Source organism: Corapipo altera, unplaced genomic scaffold, assembly GCF_003945725.1.
Source record: "Corapipo altera isolate COAL_440 unplaced genomic scaffold, ASM394572v1 61411, whole genome shotgun sequence".
NCBI lineage: Eukaryota > Metazoa > Chordata > Aves > Passeriformes > Pipridae > Corapipo > Corapipo altera.
The window spans coordinates 20005873-20024040 of record NW_020884875.1 but is presented as its reverse complement, the minus strand read 5'-3'; the positions used below and the strand labels follow the sequence as shown (position 1 = coordinate 20024040).

Here is an 18168-nt window from a genome sequence, read left to right as displayed (position 1 = left end):
TAGCTGGTGTGTGATGCCCTGATTTGAGCAGGGGGTACCAGCAGGAACCCGGTGTTGATGCTCTCAGATGCAACAGAATTTCAACCAGAATCCAAAAAAAGAAACCTAATTTTTACTCCACCCAAAGATTCAGATCACTTTACTATGTTAGAAGGATAGATTAACTCTTTTGACTATATTTAAGCAGCTGAAGGATCACAGGAAGAGTGTGGAAGCAACTAAATCCAGCTAAACAGAAAATTGAAAAAAGCATTTCACACCACACTGCCAATAAATAAGCAAAGATTTTCACATTTCTGTATAGGACACCCACACAGGTGTGGGTTCAAAAATATATTTTCATGTTTCATTTTATGCGTCTGTTACATAAATTTTACTAGGAGAGCTTGTGGAAACCCAAAACAAAGTGTATCAACCACCCCACATCTTGCTTAGTTGTACGTGAAAGCATTCAAGTCCTATCCCTTTTTCCAATGAAAAGATAAACTGGAACTCTTAGGTAAATTTTTGGGGCAGTCTGGATAACATTTAAATGCTGTAAAAAACCTAACTGGCTTAGATCACAGATTTCGCTGAGGATGACTCTAACAGTCCTAACATATGCAGAAGAAAAGGCTACTGAAGGAGGCATCATGACTTTATAACAGCTATATGGTTTTTTTCAAACAAATTTATAATATTCCTGTCCGGAACCACCAATATCATTATGCAAGTGTGCACGGATGTCTTTGTGTCACATACATACATTTAAAGTGTCATTATACTACACACTTAACATTTTTCTTTACAGTACACACATACGTGCACACACATTTTTCCAAGGCATCCTCTCAGCATATAATATCAGCAAGTGTCCTTTTTATTCCACTTCCTAAACTAAAACCAACAAAAATTCTATAATACCCCTGTAGCCCAACCGTTCAATAAACCATTTTGGATTTTCTAAACTCTGATGGGAGATGGTAGCCATTATCATCTGACAGAAAATAGCAAAGGATTGTATGATGCCATTCTCCTCACTCAACCAAAAGTTCTAGTAATATCAACGTAAACTTGACCCTAGTTCTATCCCATAAATCCCTGCAATATCTCAAAAAGCGTATTCCTCTTAAAATGTAATAGCATCTGTTGTTTTGCACAAATGAAATGTTTTGCTTTCCAAAGTTGTGTACCAATGTATTGATGTGTGCAGGAGATATGACTGATTGCATTTTATCCAGTTAGGTGTCATACAGTTCCAATGCTCTCAGTATATAAATCACTAAGTTTTTAATATATTTTTTATATGTGTTTCATTAAAAGTAGGATGATCAGTGATTCTGTTGCTAGAATAGTGCCATTCAGTAGACTTTCAACCTTGCGTTATGCAGTATTATATCTGACAATTTAAAGACTATAAAGTACTGCTATTTGCTAGAATTGAACTACGACATTCTTTACCGCAGAAGTTTTTCACTGATGAAACTGGTACTGATTTTTGTAATCAGTGAAGTGTTCTGTTCATAGCTGCCTTAAAGAGAGGCTTAGACTGTACCTATCTTTTTTTAAGTGCAGTTTCAGTCCTGCAGCAATGAGGTTTCCCTTTGGGGTCCATATTATGACTACTGTTATTTAGTATCTTCATTAATGACATAGATGAAGGGATTGAGTGCACCCTCAGCAAGTCTGCAGATGACACCAAGATGAGTGGTGTTGTTGACACACCTAAAGGACAGGACGTCATTCAGAGTGACCTGGACAAGCTCGAGAAGGGGGCCCATGGGAACCTCATGAGGTTCAACAAGACCATGTGCAAAGTGCTGTACCTGGGTCGGGGCAACACCCAGTATCAACACAGGCTGGGGTATGAGCAGATTGAGAGCAGTCCTACTGAGAAGGACTTGGGGATGCTGATGGATGAGAGGCTGGATATGAACTGACCATATGCACTCACAGCCCAGAAAGCCAAATGTGTCCTGGGCTGCATCCAAAGCAGTGTGGGCAGCAGGTTGAGAGAAGTGATTTTGCCCCTCTATTCTGCTCTGCTGAGACCCCATCTGGAGCACTGCATCCAGCTCTGGGGTCCCCAGCACAGGAGGAACATTGACCTGTTGGAGCAAGTCCAGAAGAGGCCACCAAGCTGATCGGAGGGATGGAGAATCTCTCCTATAAGGAAAGGCTGAGAGAGCTGGGTTTGTTTAGCCTGGCGAAGAGGAGGACTAAGTGTGACCTAATGGCGGCCTTCCAGTACCTGAAGGGAGCCTACAAGAAAGATGGAGAGGGACTTTTTACAAAGGCATGTAGGGACAGGATAAAGAGGTTTCAAACTGACAGCAGGTTTAGATTAGATATTAGGAAAAAGTTCTTTACTGTGAGGGTGATGAGGCACAGGAACATGTTGCCGGGAGAAGCTGTGGATGCCCCATCTCTGAAGTGTTTAAAGCCATGCTGGAGGGTGCTCTGAGCCCTGGTCTAGTGAAAATTGTCCTGCCCATGGCCGGGGTGTTGGAACTAGATGATCTTTAAGGTCCATTCCAACTCAGGCCATTCTATGATTCTGTGATTACAGAGTTAGGCCAGTATCACATTATCTGCTGGCTTGACCTGAGGCAGAGACATTGGAAAACCCTATTTTAAGAATGAAAAGCAAGCAAGATTTAGTCTGTGCTCTGTGCAAGCTACACAGTACATCATGTTTACTGTCCACTTATTATGGTACATAACACATCATGTTTACTGTCCACTGATTATGGTATGTAACACATCATGTTTACTGTCCACTGATTATGTGTTTGTTAAAGCATGACCTTGGATTCACATCACAAAGGCATTTAAACCTGTAGCTCATTGATAAATACGATCGGTTAAACCACCTAAGAGATGAAATGTAGCAGCTTAAAATTTTCGTGCCAGATATACTGCCCTCAGTCTCCCAGTGTAACGCTCACACCATTGGGAATCCCGCTGTGAGCAGGAAGAGGACAATATACATCCCCTTGCAAAAAGTTTCTTGGCACTGTTCATAACCATAGAAGACACATGAATCACATTTGGTACCTCATGGAGAACTTGTAAATGGCCTTCTTTCATCAAACACTGTAAACATGTTTAGTTTTGCTCTTCACATGAAACACAAATGTGATAAGTGATCATAAATGATGAAAACATTTTCCTTATGCCCACCCACTAAAGCCCTAAACACCTCAGTGTGTTACAAGAAGATGAGTGTTTTACAATATAAGTCTTTTAGAATACAATCTTTTTTTTTTTAATGCTAAATAATGCAACAACACATATATCACAGTACTATCAAGTAGTGTCATCTTCACCTTCTCCCAGGGCGTAGTTGAGCTTTATGACTGTGCTGATAAAGTCACCAAGTTCTACAAAATCTGCAGTGATAATATTCACACCACTTTCTCCTGCCTTCTGAGTTCGGACCCACTCCATCATCGCAGGAAGTGCCCTAAGGAGAAAAGAAGAACAATAATTAGTCATAAATCAACGAGACAAATGCATTGAGGCAGGATTTACCAACAGTGACTCCCACTGATCTTACTTGGTTTCTAAGTTTTCTTTGCTACCATGTGAGAAAGGACTCAGGCTTTTTGAAAACTCTTTTTTTTTTTTTTGGAATTTTCATTCTGTGTGGAAATAATATGTTGATCGTATTTCAACTTCTCAGTAGAAAAGAATGGAAGGAAGATCATATAGGCTCAGAGTAATTACTGATTTTACCCAGGGACAAAGGAATGGACCAGATACCTTTTTGTTATCATCTGGCCACATGACTCCATAAGAATTATTTACGGTAAAAGAAATAACAGAGGACTCAAGCCATTTAAAGTATGTTTGACACATTGAAGGAAATGGTGAAAATAATATTTTGAGAGACACTGGAGCAACCATGACTTCTACAGTGTAAGTACAGCATATACCACAATACCTTTTCTTCCACAGTATTGATATCTCAGCCATAAATTATATTTAATCCTACCAACTCTTTTCTAAGATGTCATATTTTTATTATGTCAGGAATACTGGGGTGCAAAAGATGCCTGCCTAACTGGGTTTGTGAATGTACAGAAATTTCTCTGATCTGTGAAAATACAAAATAACAATCAGAAAAATATCTATGGGAAAATAAAAGGCTCCTTAGGCCTGCTGAGGAAGTCAAACAGCAAAATCCAGTTTTCATAAGAAAGAAGTTAAGAGAATTAAAAAAAACCCAAGGTACAGATTTTTCAGAGAAAGGGCATTTTTCAGAGAAAGGGTAATTGACCACTGGAGCAAAATTCCAATGACTCTGACAAACTCTGCAGCACTTTAAGTCCTTAAATCAAGCCCCGATATTATTCCAAAATTATACTCTTGGTCAACCTCAAGCTGCTGAGTTAAATAAAAGAACCTAAGGTCTGGGCAGGGCTGCAGTCAGTTTAGATGAACATTGTGTTCTCCCTTTGCTCTAAGGTCTATAAATATGTGATTGCCCCTCAGTCAGTATGTTGTGCAGCCTTTTTCACAGGGGCAAGGAACATGTAAAATTTTGGCCTGACAATAATTTAAATCAAGCCGAACATGCTGAACCTAAATCTTCTTTCAAAAGCTTTAGATCTAAAGAAAAGAGAACTATTGGCAGACACAGATTGTACTTGTCAGTGGCTACTAGAATCAGTTAGTTTTTAAAACAGGAAAAAAACCCCAAGCAGTTATAATTATATGCCTCTGATTTTACAGGAGAAAGCACAACACTAACATTTTGCTTCATCAAGATGTGCTTGAATCCACCCTAAGATTCACATCTAAGGCCAGGAAAATATTTTATTTCAGTCATTGATTCAGTATGACTGAATGCACACCACCTCATAAAACTGAACTGAAGCATTCTGCTGTTTATGAACCCGGCCAGCACCTTTAGATTTAAGTCTATGCAATCCTGGGGATGTGTACTCTGTGGATCTGTAACAGGCACAGGTTAGGTGTTAAATACTCAGCAATGCTGGGCTGCTTGAAAAGATCTGCAAGCAACAAGAACCAGGACAGATCTCAGCAGAAAAGCATAGACCACCAAGGTGATAAAAGGCGGCTCAGAGCATCTGTAAACTCCACTTCATCTTCACATGTGAGATGTACTGCTGAACTCTGGACAAAGACACAAGGTTGAACTTAAAATATGGCAGTATGTTGCCTTTGTATTTAATACCATCCTATTTAAGCCCAAAGAGTTTGGGGTTTAAAAGTGAACTGATTGATTGTAGGCAGGCACAGATTTTTCCTTCCTTCCCTCTGTATAAGTTGATGACCTTGATATTTTACACCCCCTTGAGGCATAGTTAACTTCTTTTGGTGTCTTTCATTTGTTCTGGAGCTATTTCTGATGTAATTCTGCCTTCAGACCATAGAGTTTGCTGTCCATACACCTACCCATACTGATCAAAATACCGTTTCCTTTTCCTAATGTATTCTTATTAAGCCAACCTTCAACAAAGTCATGCCTCCTTTTGATTAGTGCCTTATCTTAAACTCAGTCTGCCCTGACATTTCATCTGCAGTTAGGCTTGACAGTTGAATGGATTATTTCTCTTTTATTGATATTTCACACAGGACACAGTTGCATGACCCCTTGCTCATATGCATATTGTTAGATAAAGTAATGGAAATCTTTTGTTCATGAGACTAGAGAGCATTTAAAGATAAGTCAGAAATGAATCACATTATCAAACAAAAAGCTTATTTGCACAGCAAAGCCAAATAACACAATCTTGTACAAAAATACAACTGAAGAAAAGTTTTCACTGACCCAAAAGACTTGATCTAGGCTATGTGACTCTGTTTATGACAGAAATTAATACAAAAACCCGTACAGGTCATCTTTCTCCTATAGTGCCATCTTGAAAGTGGATTACACCAATCACTGTAAGAAACTACATGTTGTTCAGTTTCAGTACAAATATCTCACATGCTCACAATTATTATTAGAATAAGCCTGACTTAACATTCCTCAGGGTGGTAGCAGTAAAAACCTTGTTCACCGCTTACTTTTCATTTCCAAATTGTGCCGCAAACTAGTGATTGCTCTCACCGAGGGTTTTAGTCAGGTGAACAAACCACCTACATAACTGTGCTCATAGAAACCCAGCATGTGCCATGGTCTTCATAGATGTTCTTGTGCTGTGCTCTGTCAGACACAGGGGAAGCTTCTAGAAACTTCTCACAGAAGCCACCTCTGCAGCACCCCCTGCTACCAAAACCTTGCCATGCAAACCCAATCCATCTTGCAACGTTGATAAGAAATTATTTTACACGTGAGCATATATGCCCAAGCCCCTCAGTCTGCCTACCCTGACAGCATCACTGCTTCTGTGTTAGGCAGATCCCGGCTCTCCTGCAGAGGATGTCCATGCTTTAGGATTTCACTGCAGCTCTGGCAACAATGTGGCACCAGTCTAGGTTCAGATCCAAGCTTGCAAGGACTGAGGAGAGACCAACCATTTGAGCACAGACTACACTTTTAGATGCTCAAGGTTTGTAATCTCTGCTGTTACCCCAATAACTACAGAGGCGTAGTCATACATTCAAAGTCCATTGTGTTAGTGTAATGATTTTTCCTAAAAAAAACAGTGTCATGCTTGTAATAGTGACAGCAATGCCACCATTGAAGTTGCATGCAGGACAGGCTCTGGCTCCCCTGAGGACAGCCTCAAGCCTTTCAGTCCTCCAGTGACTCAGTTGCCTCTGCTGTAAATTATACAGAGGAAACTGGATGAGTTGATCAGGAGTCCTGTTGTGGGGTATCAGCATCTCGAGTAAATACTCTGAAGGCCACAGGAGATGAAAAGTCTTACCTTAACATGCTACAAACTAAGAGCCAGGCAGCAGGAAAAACTGACAGATGCAGAATACCTGCAGCCCTTTAAACTTACTGAGTCTGCTGCCTTCCACAGCTGGTCCAGTCCAGCCCTTATACCCACAATCCCAGTTCTCAAAAGGAATAATTTCTAATTCCTAAGGGTTTCAAAGCCATGTGTAACCCTGAGGCACATGCACAGAAGAGTGCTGCTTGTCTTAGCCTAGAGCCAGGGTGGAGGTATTAGGGGTGCTCCTTAGCAAGACCTGTGCCAGGAGAAAGAGAGGAGTCTTTTCCTCTCACCCTACTACCTGGGGCACTGTTTTTATCCTGCTGAAGCTCCACTGTCCTGGGTTTGAGTGGGCCAGATCTGACCCTGCCAGGCAGTGCAGCACTGTCCCACAAACCAGTATCTAAAATCAACTCCCTTTTCCACATCCCTGGCAGAAGTGGAGGAGCTAGTGGCACTAGTAGTGTAGGAAGGAGAAAGATACAGGACTGGTGGGCTTTAGCTGTGGCAGGGGAGGATGAGAATGGCATGTTACCTGGGTTTGACAATAGATTGAGATCAGGAACCTCGGTGATAAATTTTCTGTCCTGAAGGAATATGTAGACTATCTCATTTTCTTGCACTGACTGGAAACCAGGAGGTACCAGACTGCTGCCCCTCCCTCCCTCCCAGGGTGATGGGAGGAAAGTGATGTGACTGATCTGATGTGGAAGGACCTCATAGAAAGGGTCTGGTCCAGCCTCAGCCACCACCACCACCACCGCACCTCAGCATCAGCAGTCAGATCCAGCCCACCACCCACACTGCCCAGCAGATTTCTGGAGTGACCTTTGCACCTGCCAAAAAGACTGCATGAGAAGGGAAAGAGTGGAGGAGATCTGCATAGTAGGGACCTACTGATGCTGAACAATGCAATGTCATGCAAAGATACTTAACGTAGCTGTATTCCTTCTGAGACCAAAGCATTTATCTCTAGGTGGCACCTCAATAGGTCAGTCAGAGGTACTCATAATTTAGACATGACCTGGGTATCATGATGGCTTACATCATGACTGCAAACATACCCTATATCGTTTTCAGCCTTTTTTTTAAGGAGTCGCATACTTTCCCATATAGCACTGCTATAGCAATTTTCATTTACAACCCGGTAAAATCTAGGCTCAGCTTTGGCACTTATTTTATTACCTCTATTTTCCCTGTTCTGCCTGCTTGCTCGCATAAGCAGAAAGGTGCACAGGTTTAAGTTTTTCTCTTCTTTCAGCAACAATTTTCTGATACATTAAAGGAGCTCAGCTGAGAAATGCTGACCTAAATCTAAACAAAACAGGCATAGACCTTTCAAAACTACTGAATATTCAAGGCCTCTCTTTTCTTTAAATCTACCAAAGCTCTCAAGTGGACTTCAATGACATTGAATTTTGTTTAAAAAATAGTAATTAAACATTCAAATAACTTCAAGCAGCAAAACTGTAAGCCCCATTAAAAGCTTTCAGAAAAAAAAAAGACCTAATTACTTGTATTAAAATCTGCTTTAAAAAAGCTGTTCATAGGTATTTTAGTTCAGAAAGAGGGTTGATCATCTGGGTTTTTTTATGTCTGAGTCATCAAAGGCTGACAATGTGACAGAAGACTAATGACAGCAGCACTCTAAGACAGGACCTCCCATGGTGAAACAGCCATTCCTCCCTGCAAAGTTTTCAGGGAAAAGGAGGAGAAAAAGCAACTTTGCAAACACAAAACAAAAGAGTTGTTTGCTGTTTAGAGTTTGATCACTAAAGGCAGAGAACAAGTTTTCTTTGGGAGTGCAAGGAGTCACTAAGAGAAATTAGTGTCATTCACAGAGTGTGATGCTGGCTAGCATTAAGTTCCATTACCAATAACACCAGTGAGAACTGCAGCAGGTCCCTTTGCTCAGGGCAAAGTGACATGTGGCATTTCTTCCCCCTCCAGCGAAGCACACACCCTCCCTCACTGCATCCTTTCTAGCAAGTTGGTGCTACTGTTCAACAAAAACAGAACCCCTCTGCATGAGGACATACTCACACAAGCCTGAATAGGAATCCCTATAGTCCTTAACTTTCCCCTGCTCCATCCAATTTTACCAGCCTTTGCAAGAACACAGAATTCTGGAGCCGTAACTCAGCACATGCTGACTTTGGCTTTTCAAGGATGCTGAGATTCATCACTCCAGTGGAAGCAGTGAATGTCTTGTGTGTCACTGAATCATAAAAATCACGACTGGAAAGAACTTTGAAAAGTCATTCAAGTTCATCCAGCCCACCTTGAGCAGGATCAGCTACATGAAGATGAGTGATACAAACTGCTCCTGGAAAATGTTCAATTTAATCAGTACTTACAAACTTTCTCTGTATTCAGAACATCCCTATATAAAAAACCTTATACATCCTCATTGCCTCCAACTGGACTAACCACAAATGGATGCCACCAAAATGATGGCACTAAGGCATGCTGCTCAAGCGTGTTGTCCTAGTTAGAACAGCTGGGACCGATTCATCATTGGATGGGTGTAGCCCAAAACTGTGTATTCTATAGCCCTCCATGCCATTTCACAGAAACTGTTGTCAGTAGAGGCCTGCGAGGTGGGCCCCCCCCCCATGCTCCTGTCCTCATGCCCTTTTGTGGAATTCCCTGACTGAGCACCCTCACACCCTTTTATGGAATTCTCCACTCTGAGGGAAGGATTGAGCATCCTTTTATGGAATTCCCCGCTCTGGGGGAGGGGCTAAGTATTGCTGCCTGAGCTGGAGGACTGCAGCTCACCGCTCTCAGCTGGACTGAGACCACCACCTTCAACTGAACTGCAATCACCACTTTGGCTGGACTGCAGCAGCTCTCCCACCGGCAGGTTTTTTCCCCTCTCCCTTTGCTTTGGACTCGGGGGGGGCCCAGGGAGCACCGTTTTGTTCGTGCCCTCGGGTGCTGGGTTGTACATTTGGGCTTTGTGGGTTAGGGCCGGTTGCTTGTCTGTGTGGTCGTACTTATTGTATTATTTTATTAAATTGTTATTCTGACTTGTAATCTCTCTTTTGAGTTGGGTTGGTTTTCCCTGCTGGTTAACTTTTAAACCAGCACACGTGTTCAGTCTGCTCCTGCTAAAGATTTACTCTTCATCAGTAAATAAGCTTCCCTGCAGAGGATGAACCTTAGGTACCATTCCACGCTATATAATTCTACCATAATTTTATCTGTGGTAAAACTAGTTTAAAAGGTCCTCTTTTATGTGCCAGCTGTTTATTTCTGCTCTCTGATCAAAATTTACAATTCTCTCAGTTGTGCTAATAGATCTGTAGAGGAAAAACCAAAACAGCACATGGAAATGCTCCCTCTCTGTCCCTAATTCACTGATAAGATTTGATTTATAACAGGTCAGGTCCTCCCAAACTGCTGAATTGAGACAAACAAGGAACAAACAAACTGAAGCACAGAGATTTACATGAGCTCCATACAAACAGGCTGGGAAGGAATTCCACAGATGCACTTCCATACCCCTCAGATCCTCTCTAGGCAGCAGTAGCATTGTCATAAATTTGGCACTACCAAGGTCAGGATGAATAGAACCAGAAAATTTGGACAACACTGGGTAGGAATTTCTTTCCCTGGATCCTGAATGAACGTTCAGCTGACATGTTACAAGAACTACCTACATTAACCTCCAGCAACACTGAATTTATTCTTCTGAAAAATTTGTCTGTAATTCAGTCATCTCCAATTGCTGTATACAGTTTGGAAACACATCTAATCAGATGACACAAACAACTGTGCTGGGGTCAGACAAATCTTTTAATGTAACTGATCTTAGCAGCATACTCTTCAGAGTCACCATGAGCTAGATGTCTACTCTCCCTGACTGAGCTATTGTTGACTTTCTGGGTTTCATTTTTAAAGAGAGGCAGAAATGAGCTCAAAATGCTTAGTCCTACTCTCCCTTCAAAGAACATTTCAGCTAAATGTATTGAACCTACATGTCTATCCTTGTACAAAAATGAAATGGGATATTTAGTAGCAGCAAATGGTGTTTTCTGGAGGTGATTAATGTTCAATATCCTATTTTTCCCTGATTCCATGTTTTAAACTGTTTCACCTAGAGCATTAACTAACAGCATTAGGAATGCAGACAGCAGGAAAAGGATTCAGTGGATGCTCTAGTACTAAAGATCTCACTAAGGAGACAACTGTAGTATTTTGGTTATTTTGGTTAATGTAGTAGGGAACTACACTGGCAATGCTAGAGCTAAAAGCTTGAGCTGCTACCACACGTAAGTGTGGTATTTAGTTTTACATCAAGACTGAAAAAAAACTTGTAAAACAAGACTTATGCTAGTATGGAAAATGTATAATAGTCCATGGATTAACAGGAAAAATACTACCTACTGTGAGGATGCCTCTGTTCAAAGGCTGTTTTTATTCAGTAATCCAACAGATCAAGTTAGACAAGCTCATCAACTGCTCCTCTGATCTGGAGTTGTGCAAAGTCTTTGACACAGTCATGACATCTTTGTCTCTAAACTGAGGCAACATTAAATTGGTGGATGGACCACTCAGTGGATAAGGAATTGGCTGAATGGTCACACTCTGAGAGCTGGGGTCAGTGGCTCAATGTCCAGGTGGAAAGCTGTGACAAATGGCATTCCTCAAGGGTTGGTATTGGGACTGGCACTTTTTAACATCTTTGTTGGTGGCATGGACAGTGGAATCAAGTGCACCCTAAGCAAGTTTGCGGATGACACCAAGCTGTGTGGTGCAGTGGACATGCTGGAGGGAAGGGATGACATCCAGAGGGACTTGGACAGACTTGAGAGATGAGCCTGTGTGAACCTCATGAGGTTCAACAAGGTCAAATGCAAGGTCCTGCAATGGGTCAGGGCAATATCCCGTATCAACACATGCTGGGGGTTGATGGAATTGAAAGAAGCCCAGAGGAGAAGGACATGGGGATGCTGATGGATGAGAGGCTGGACACGAACTGTCAGTGTGCACTCACAGCCCACTCACAGCCAAATGTGTCCTGGGCTGCATCCAAAGCAGTGTGGGCAGCGGGTCGAGGGAGGGGATTCTGCCCCTCTACTCACGTGGAGCTCTGCACCCAGGTTTGGGGATTCCAGCAGAGAAAGGATATGGACCTGTTGGAATGAGTCCAGAGGAATCCATGAAGATGATATCTGAAGCAGAAGGCTGTAATACCTCTCCTATGAAGACAGGCTGAGGGACTTGGGATTGTTCAGCACAAAGAAGAAAAGGCTTTGCGAAGATCATATTAGGTACCTTCCAGTACCTAAAAGGGGCCTATAGGAAAGCTGGGGAGGGACTTTTTACAAAAGCATGTTGTGATACAACATGGAAGAATGGCTTTAAACTGAAAGAGGCAGGTTTTATTAGGAAGAAATTCTTTACCTTGAGGGTGGTGAGACACTGGAACAGGTTGCCCAGAGAAGCTGTCGATGCCCCATCTCTGGAAGTGTCCAAGGTCAGGTTGGATGGAGCTTTGAGCAACTTGCTCTACTGGAAAGTGTCCCTGCCCATGGCAGGGGGGCTGGAATGAGATGACCTTTAAAAGGTTCCTTACAACCCAAACCATTCTATGATTCCATGTTAATTGGTTATGTCTTTGGAGATCACACAGTGGTGATCAGGGAGATCAGAGTGGATTTTTTTCAGATTAATAGTGTAGCTTGCAAAACTGTTTTCTTCCTACCTTGAAATGAAACTGAATCTCACCAATATTGGAATTCTTTGCTATTGAATACAGAGACAACTAAAAGGTATGAAACTGCAGGCAGCTGTTTGCCATAGTACCTTGTTCAGTATATTCCAAAATACATTATTCAGACAGACATATGTAGAATAATTCATATGGAAGGCAATGTTAAAAAATGCAAGGAAAATAACCATATTCAAATAAGAGAAAGTTGGAGTAAAAAGTTTTATACTTTCTTATTGTTTAAAGGTTTACAATGAAGCAATCAACCTAACAAAATTCAAATGGTAAATTATGACAGAAATAATTACCTGTGGAAAAAAAAGCTACAGAAAAATAGCAGTTTTTCATTCTTGCTGCTATCTATACAGTAAGAAGCAAAGGATATAGTAAGGGCTTCAGACAACACATCCAAATAACAGAAATTGGCCATAATTATAGATGATGAAAGATGTTGTGATTAAAACAAGTCAGAAAATTAGATGGTTGAGACAAAATTATATAGGAACATACAGTTTTTCAGTTAATTAAAAAAATATTAAATGTCTAGATGATCTTCAATGTAGTCAATTAAACATTCTTTTCTCACTCTTTGGTGTCTTAAAGTTTAAAATTTTAAATTAGGTGTCTTTTTTAAAAAAAGCTATTTTGAAACTGTCAAAACACTTCAATATTTCTAAAACATTAAGGTAGAAAATATCAAGCTTAACCGTTGTCTTACGTATTTTCCTCAAACATAACTAGTCTTCAAGTTTGACCCCATTTCACAAATTGAATCAACAGTGTTCACAATTCTGTTTTCCCAGCACATTTCTGTTTAGCATCAAAATTCCTCCCTGCTGTACCTCTCTCCATCCGAGGCACCACTTCTTCTGCTTCCTGCTGTCTATTCTTTTCTTCACCAAGCCTTCTTCTGCATAGCTGGTTTTACAATTTCCCTGGCAAGGTGTGTACCAAAGGGATACACAGGGTCAAGGGTCATTATTGCACCACTGTCGTGCCCACCCAGGGTTTTGGCACCCGGCACCCAGCACCCCAAGCTGGTGCCTAGACCATAGGCTAAAGGGGTCTAGGGATGTCACACACCTGCTAGCTTCTCCACAAAAATGGCTTTCTCTCACCACATAGGAGGACTAGGCTGCTTATTATAATTTATACATTTTCTGGCTTCTAGCTCTGGCCTCCCACAGCTAAACCAGCTTTGTTAATCAGCTGGATCCCAGAGGCACTATCCTTCTAAATAGCATCCTGGGCATTGCTGTGAATCATTTACCAGGAGCAGCCTTCCCTGAGCTATTCCTCTTTCCTTCTACTTACTTTCCTCACAACGGAGAATTAAAAAGCCCAGAGCATTCATATGATAAACTCTTTACTATGCCAATGATAATTACCCCAAATACAGTACCCAAGAGATATTACAAAATAGTCACTGCTCTTTTACAGTGAGAAATGTTTGTTCTGGATACAGCTGGGGCCAAGAGGCTCACTGGGTTATCTTCCTGCCAAGCTCGTCCCAGGTCAGGAGAAACTGTCCCTCTAAGACAGACTTCTCTGACTCCTCAATAACCATGAATGAATACTGCAAAAGCATCTGTTTCCCCATCCCCAGGTGGGGGTCCCCATCCCATGTGTCTCAAGACCAGAGCACTCTGGGGGCTCCTGCAAGCAGACTAGCAGGGAACAGAACACTGTGAGGTCCTGTCTTCCCATCTCCAGTCATAAGGCAAGTGCCACGGACAAAACTGAGCACAGCTGCCTTTGGAAAGCCAGGTTAGCAGTCATGATGTTCTCCTGTAGAAGAGGGCCTGGGAGGAATCTGCTAACTAATGATCTCTGTTCCTCTTTCAAAAGCTGGCAGAGTTCATCTTAAAAGCAGTCAGCTTTCTCACTTCCACTTTTCCAGCTGTAAGACTGCTGGAAAACTTCACTGCAGGGAGCCCTCCTCTCACTTCCAGCCTTAATTTATTTATTCAGTGTATACATGTTGCTCTTGTTGAGAACACCAGCCTTTAGCCTAAGCTGTTCTTCTCCCTCCCTGGTATTTATTCCCCTGTGATATTTACAGACAGTAGGCAATCACACAGCATCTCAGGCTTCACTGTGCTAGGATTAACAAGACAAGTTCTCTCAATATCTTCAGCAATTCACATCTTGTTTATCCTAGTTAGTAGTCCCTCTCTGCATCTGTGCCAATTTTATCTACTCCCCAGAACATGCATGATCAGAACTGCACTGAACATCCAAAAAAGATATCCTACCCACACCTCAGACAGTAGTATCACCACCTTTCTGCACATGCCGGAAATGTCTAGGTGTGTATCAAGAGGATACACACCTTTATTCCAGATTTTTCCCAGTTTTAGCCAACCATGGGTGACACTCCAGTATCTGCCTTGCCTGCTATTCCCAGCTGATGAGATCTCACCTTACCAGAGCGTGCTACCATCACTATGACCTTGCACGTTATACCACTGAATGTCATCTTATCTCTAAGTAATGAGGTATCCAGGTCTTGCTGTACGTTTCCCCTCAGCTTTCCTTTGTTACAACGTAGCCTCTTCATGTTACCAGCAAACTCCACTAGCAGTTCCCTACAGCTGACTTCAAGTTCCTTCATGGAAAAACTAGACATGACCAGGCTCTTTGAAGACTCTTCAGCAAGTCCAACTTAGTTTTGGTTTCCAAATTCCATTTCGGTTGATAACATCCTACTTAATACTTTATCAGCTGCATTATACATTATTCACCAGCTGCACCTGGTGATTCTGCCCCTCTGCCCTCGTGAGACCCCACCTGTAGATCTGCATTCAGCTCTGGGGTCCTCAGCACAGGAAAGACATGGACCTGCTGGAGTGGGTCCAGAGCAGGATACAAAGATGATCAGAGAGGTGATGCACCTCTCCTACAAATACAGGATGAGAGAGCTGGGGTTGTTCAGCCTGGAGAAGACAAGGCTTCAGGGAGACCTTATAGCAGCCTTCCAGTACTTAAAGGGGTTTATAAAAAAGAGGGAGGGTAACTTTTTACATGGTCAGATAGTGATAGGACAAGGAGGAACAGTTTTAAACTAAACAAGGAGAGATTTAGATTAGATTTAGGAAAAAAATTTTCACTGTGAGGGTGGTGATGCACTGGAAAAAGTTGTTCAGAGAAGCTGCGAATGCCCCATCCCTGGAAGTGTTGAAGGCCAGGTTGGATGGGGCTTTGAGCAACCTGGTCTAGCAGAAGGTATCCCTGGCCATGGTGGGAGGGTTGCAACTAGATGATTTAAAAGGTCCTTTCCAAACCAAGCCATTCTATGATTCTTTGATTACTGATATCCCAAAATTTTCCTGTGAAAATGCCATAGAACAGATTAAAAACCAAATGCATAATGACACTATCTACCTTTGGCAAAACCTCATCAACACTTATCCTGCTTTCCATTAACCTTTGTATCTTCAGTTATTGCTTTTTTCTGTCTAAGCTCTTCACTCTTGTGAACACCGGAGGCAGCTCAGACCATTCCCCTGCCATTTTTAGATTAGGTCATTAATTTTTGCTGCTCTCCACTCTAAACCACTGTTTTCAGAGGTCTGCTTTAACATGTGCAATGCTCATGCTAGTCTTCTAGCTTTTCTGCTATGGTGATTAGACAGATCACTCTGCTCTCTGCTTGAACATATTCACTTCTTACAGCTATTATGAAATATCTTCCCCAATGATACTGAGAGTGACAATTCAAACACTGCTTGGTAAACTAACTTCCAGACTCTCCAAACTGGACATGAAGATATGTGGGATTAATAACAGTTATTTTAACCAACTCACAAGGGCCTATCACTAAGGTAGTAATGGTACAGTTCACTGTACAAAGGAATCCATTGGAGGAAATATAATCTGCTTCTTTCACTCTGGTAGATAGTTCTGGTGACTTCTAAGACATCCTTTTTAACATTCATTATTGGTAGATTCTCAAATCAAATAGTCATCTTTACTTTTAATTCAACCTTATTGCCAACAGTCTTGAGAAGTCTAGATGATACTACAATGGCAGCATAACACGATTGAGAGTGAAGTTCAGATCAGTTAAAAAGCTGAGTCAGACTCTTCCACATTGCATAGTCACAGATCACTACCTCTAGACTACAGTTGCCAACATGCTGTCTGTCTTGACTTCAAATAATTTTAAATTTTAGAAAGGGCAGTTGGGCCATTTAACTTCTACACAAAACAATGAGGTTGAACTTTCTCAGGGAAAAATTAAGAACAGATTCTGACTTATTTCTCCTGTAAAAAAAAAGTAGAAGACCCTGAAATATGCCACAGTATTACTTGGACAATAGTGTCTCCCTGAAGAACTCTGCCCTTCTACAGTGCTTATTACCACGCACTCCAAGTTAATTAATACTGTTAATAATAATTCTACTTTGCTTGGCTGGTGGTATTCACCCTATAGATAGTAGATAAAACTGTAGGTTCTAATAGCCATAAGCAAAATTAAAATAGACATTAGGAATGAGACAAAAAGTATACTATCTGGAGACTGTCACTTGATCAATATCAAGGGGCAGGCAAAGGTTGGATACTTCAGTGCTAGATATCTGTTGTGGTACTAAATAGATCTGAAACCAACATATCGAAACCAACAACTGCTGTTAAAACTATAGCATTTAAAAATGTGATTTTGTTTCAAATTAGAATGGAAAGTCAAAATGTTGGCCTCTCCCATCAAAAAAAGTTCAAGACCTATTTCTGACTACAAAAATGAAAAGCTGTGAATACAGAAACAGCACTAAATATTGCAATTAACACTGTAACATAAATCTAATGACAAAACAGAATTAATAGAAGTGAAAAAGGAAATGTTTTGACATAAAATATTTTGTTAAAATAGACTTCTCCCTGGGCAAAAACTCCAAAAGCAGCATTCCTGGAAAAAGAGTAGACTTTAAGACACCTGCAGTTTTCAATAAAAAGCTGCATTGATGGGAAAAAGAACAAATGGATTGAAACAATTTACATAAACATGCACTTGATGCCACATCTAACAAAACCAATAACTGTAGACCAAACTCTTAACAAAGGAAATAAAGTATTAACCAATATACCACTGATGTGAGCTCAAATTAGCTTTAAAAACAAAAATGTTGTAGCGCTCCTACTGGTTCTGACTAGCACTAAATATAAGCACACATTTTGAGAAGTCTCATGTTTCCAGTAATACTGGTAAATTCTGGATTGATCTCATATTTTATTTAATGAGAACTCCACATCAATGAACCATGGCTGCTAACCATCAGGGAAAAGGTAGACTAAAAAATGCACTATATAGCTTGTAAAAATTTACTAGGGGACTGCAGAGGATGCATCAACCACACACTAAAATTCCCCTGGAGAAAAGCCAGGATAGACACTTCATTGAGAAACACTGTAATAAAGAGGTCATGGAATAACTGATTAGTTTGGGTTGAAATAGACCTTTAAAGGTTATCCAAGGGACACCATTTGTCACTGATGTCCATCAGGACTCTGAGCTGTTGACCACTACCCTCTGGATGTGACTATCCAGGCAATTCTTTATTCACCAAACAGTCTTTCATCATCAAGGTCATATCTCCAATTTAGAGAGAAGGA

At 41.2% G+C, this 18168-nt stretch overlaps 1 protein-coding gene across 1 annotated transcript in view; it reads right to left on the bottom strand.

The window, feature by feature from the left end:
- Nucleotides 1-2322: 2322 nt before the first annotated feature.
- Nucleotides 2323-18168, bottom strand: part of PLCXD3 (phosphatidylinositol specific phospholipase C X domain containing 3) — a 76721-nt gene continuing 60875 nt past the window's right edge. The window contains exon 3 of the mRNA XM_027635321.1: nt 2323-3445. Within this exon, the coding sequence (XP_027491122.1) occupies nt 3289-3445 (157 nt within the window). The 3' untranslated portion in view covers nt 2323-3288. The remainder of the gene's footprint in view (nt 3446-18168) is intronic.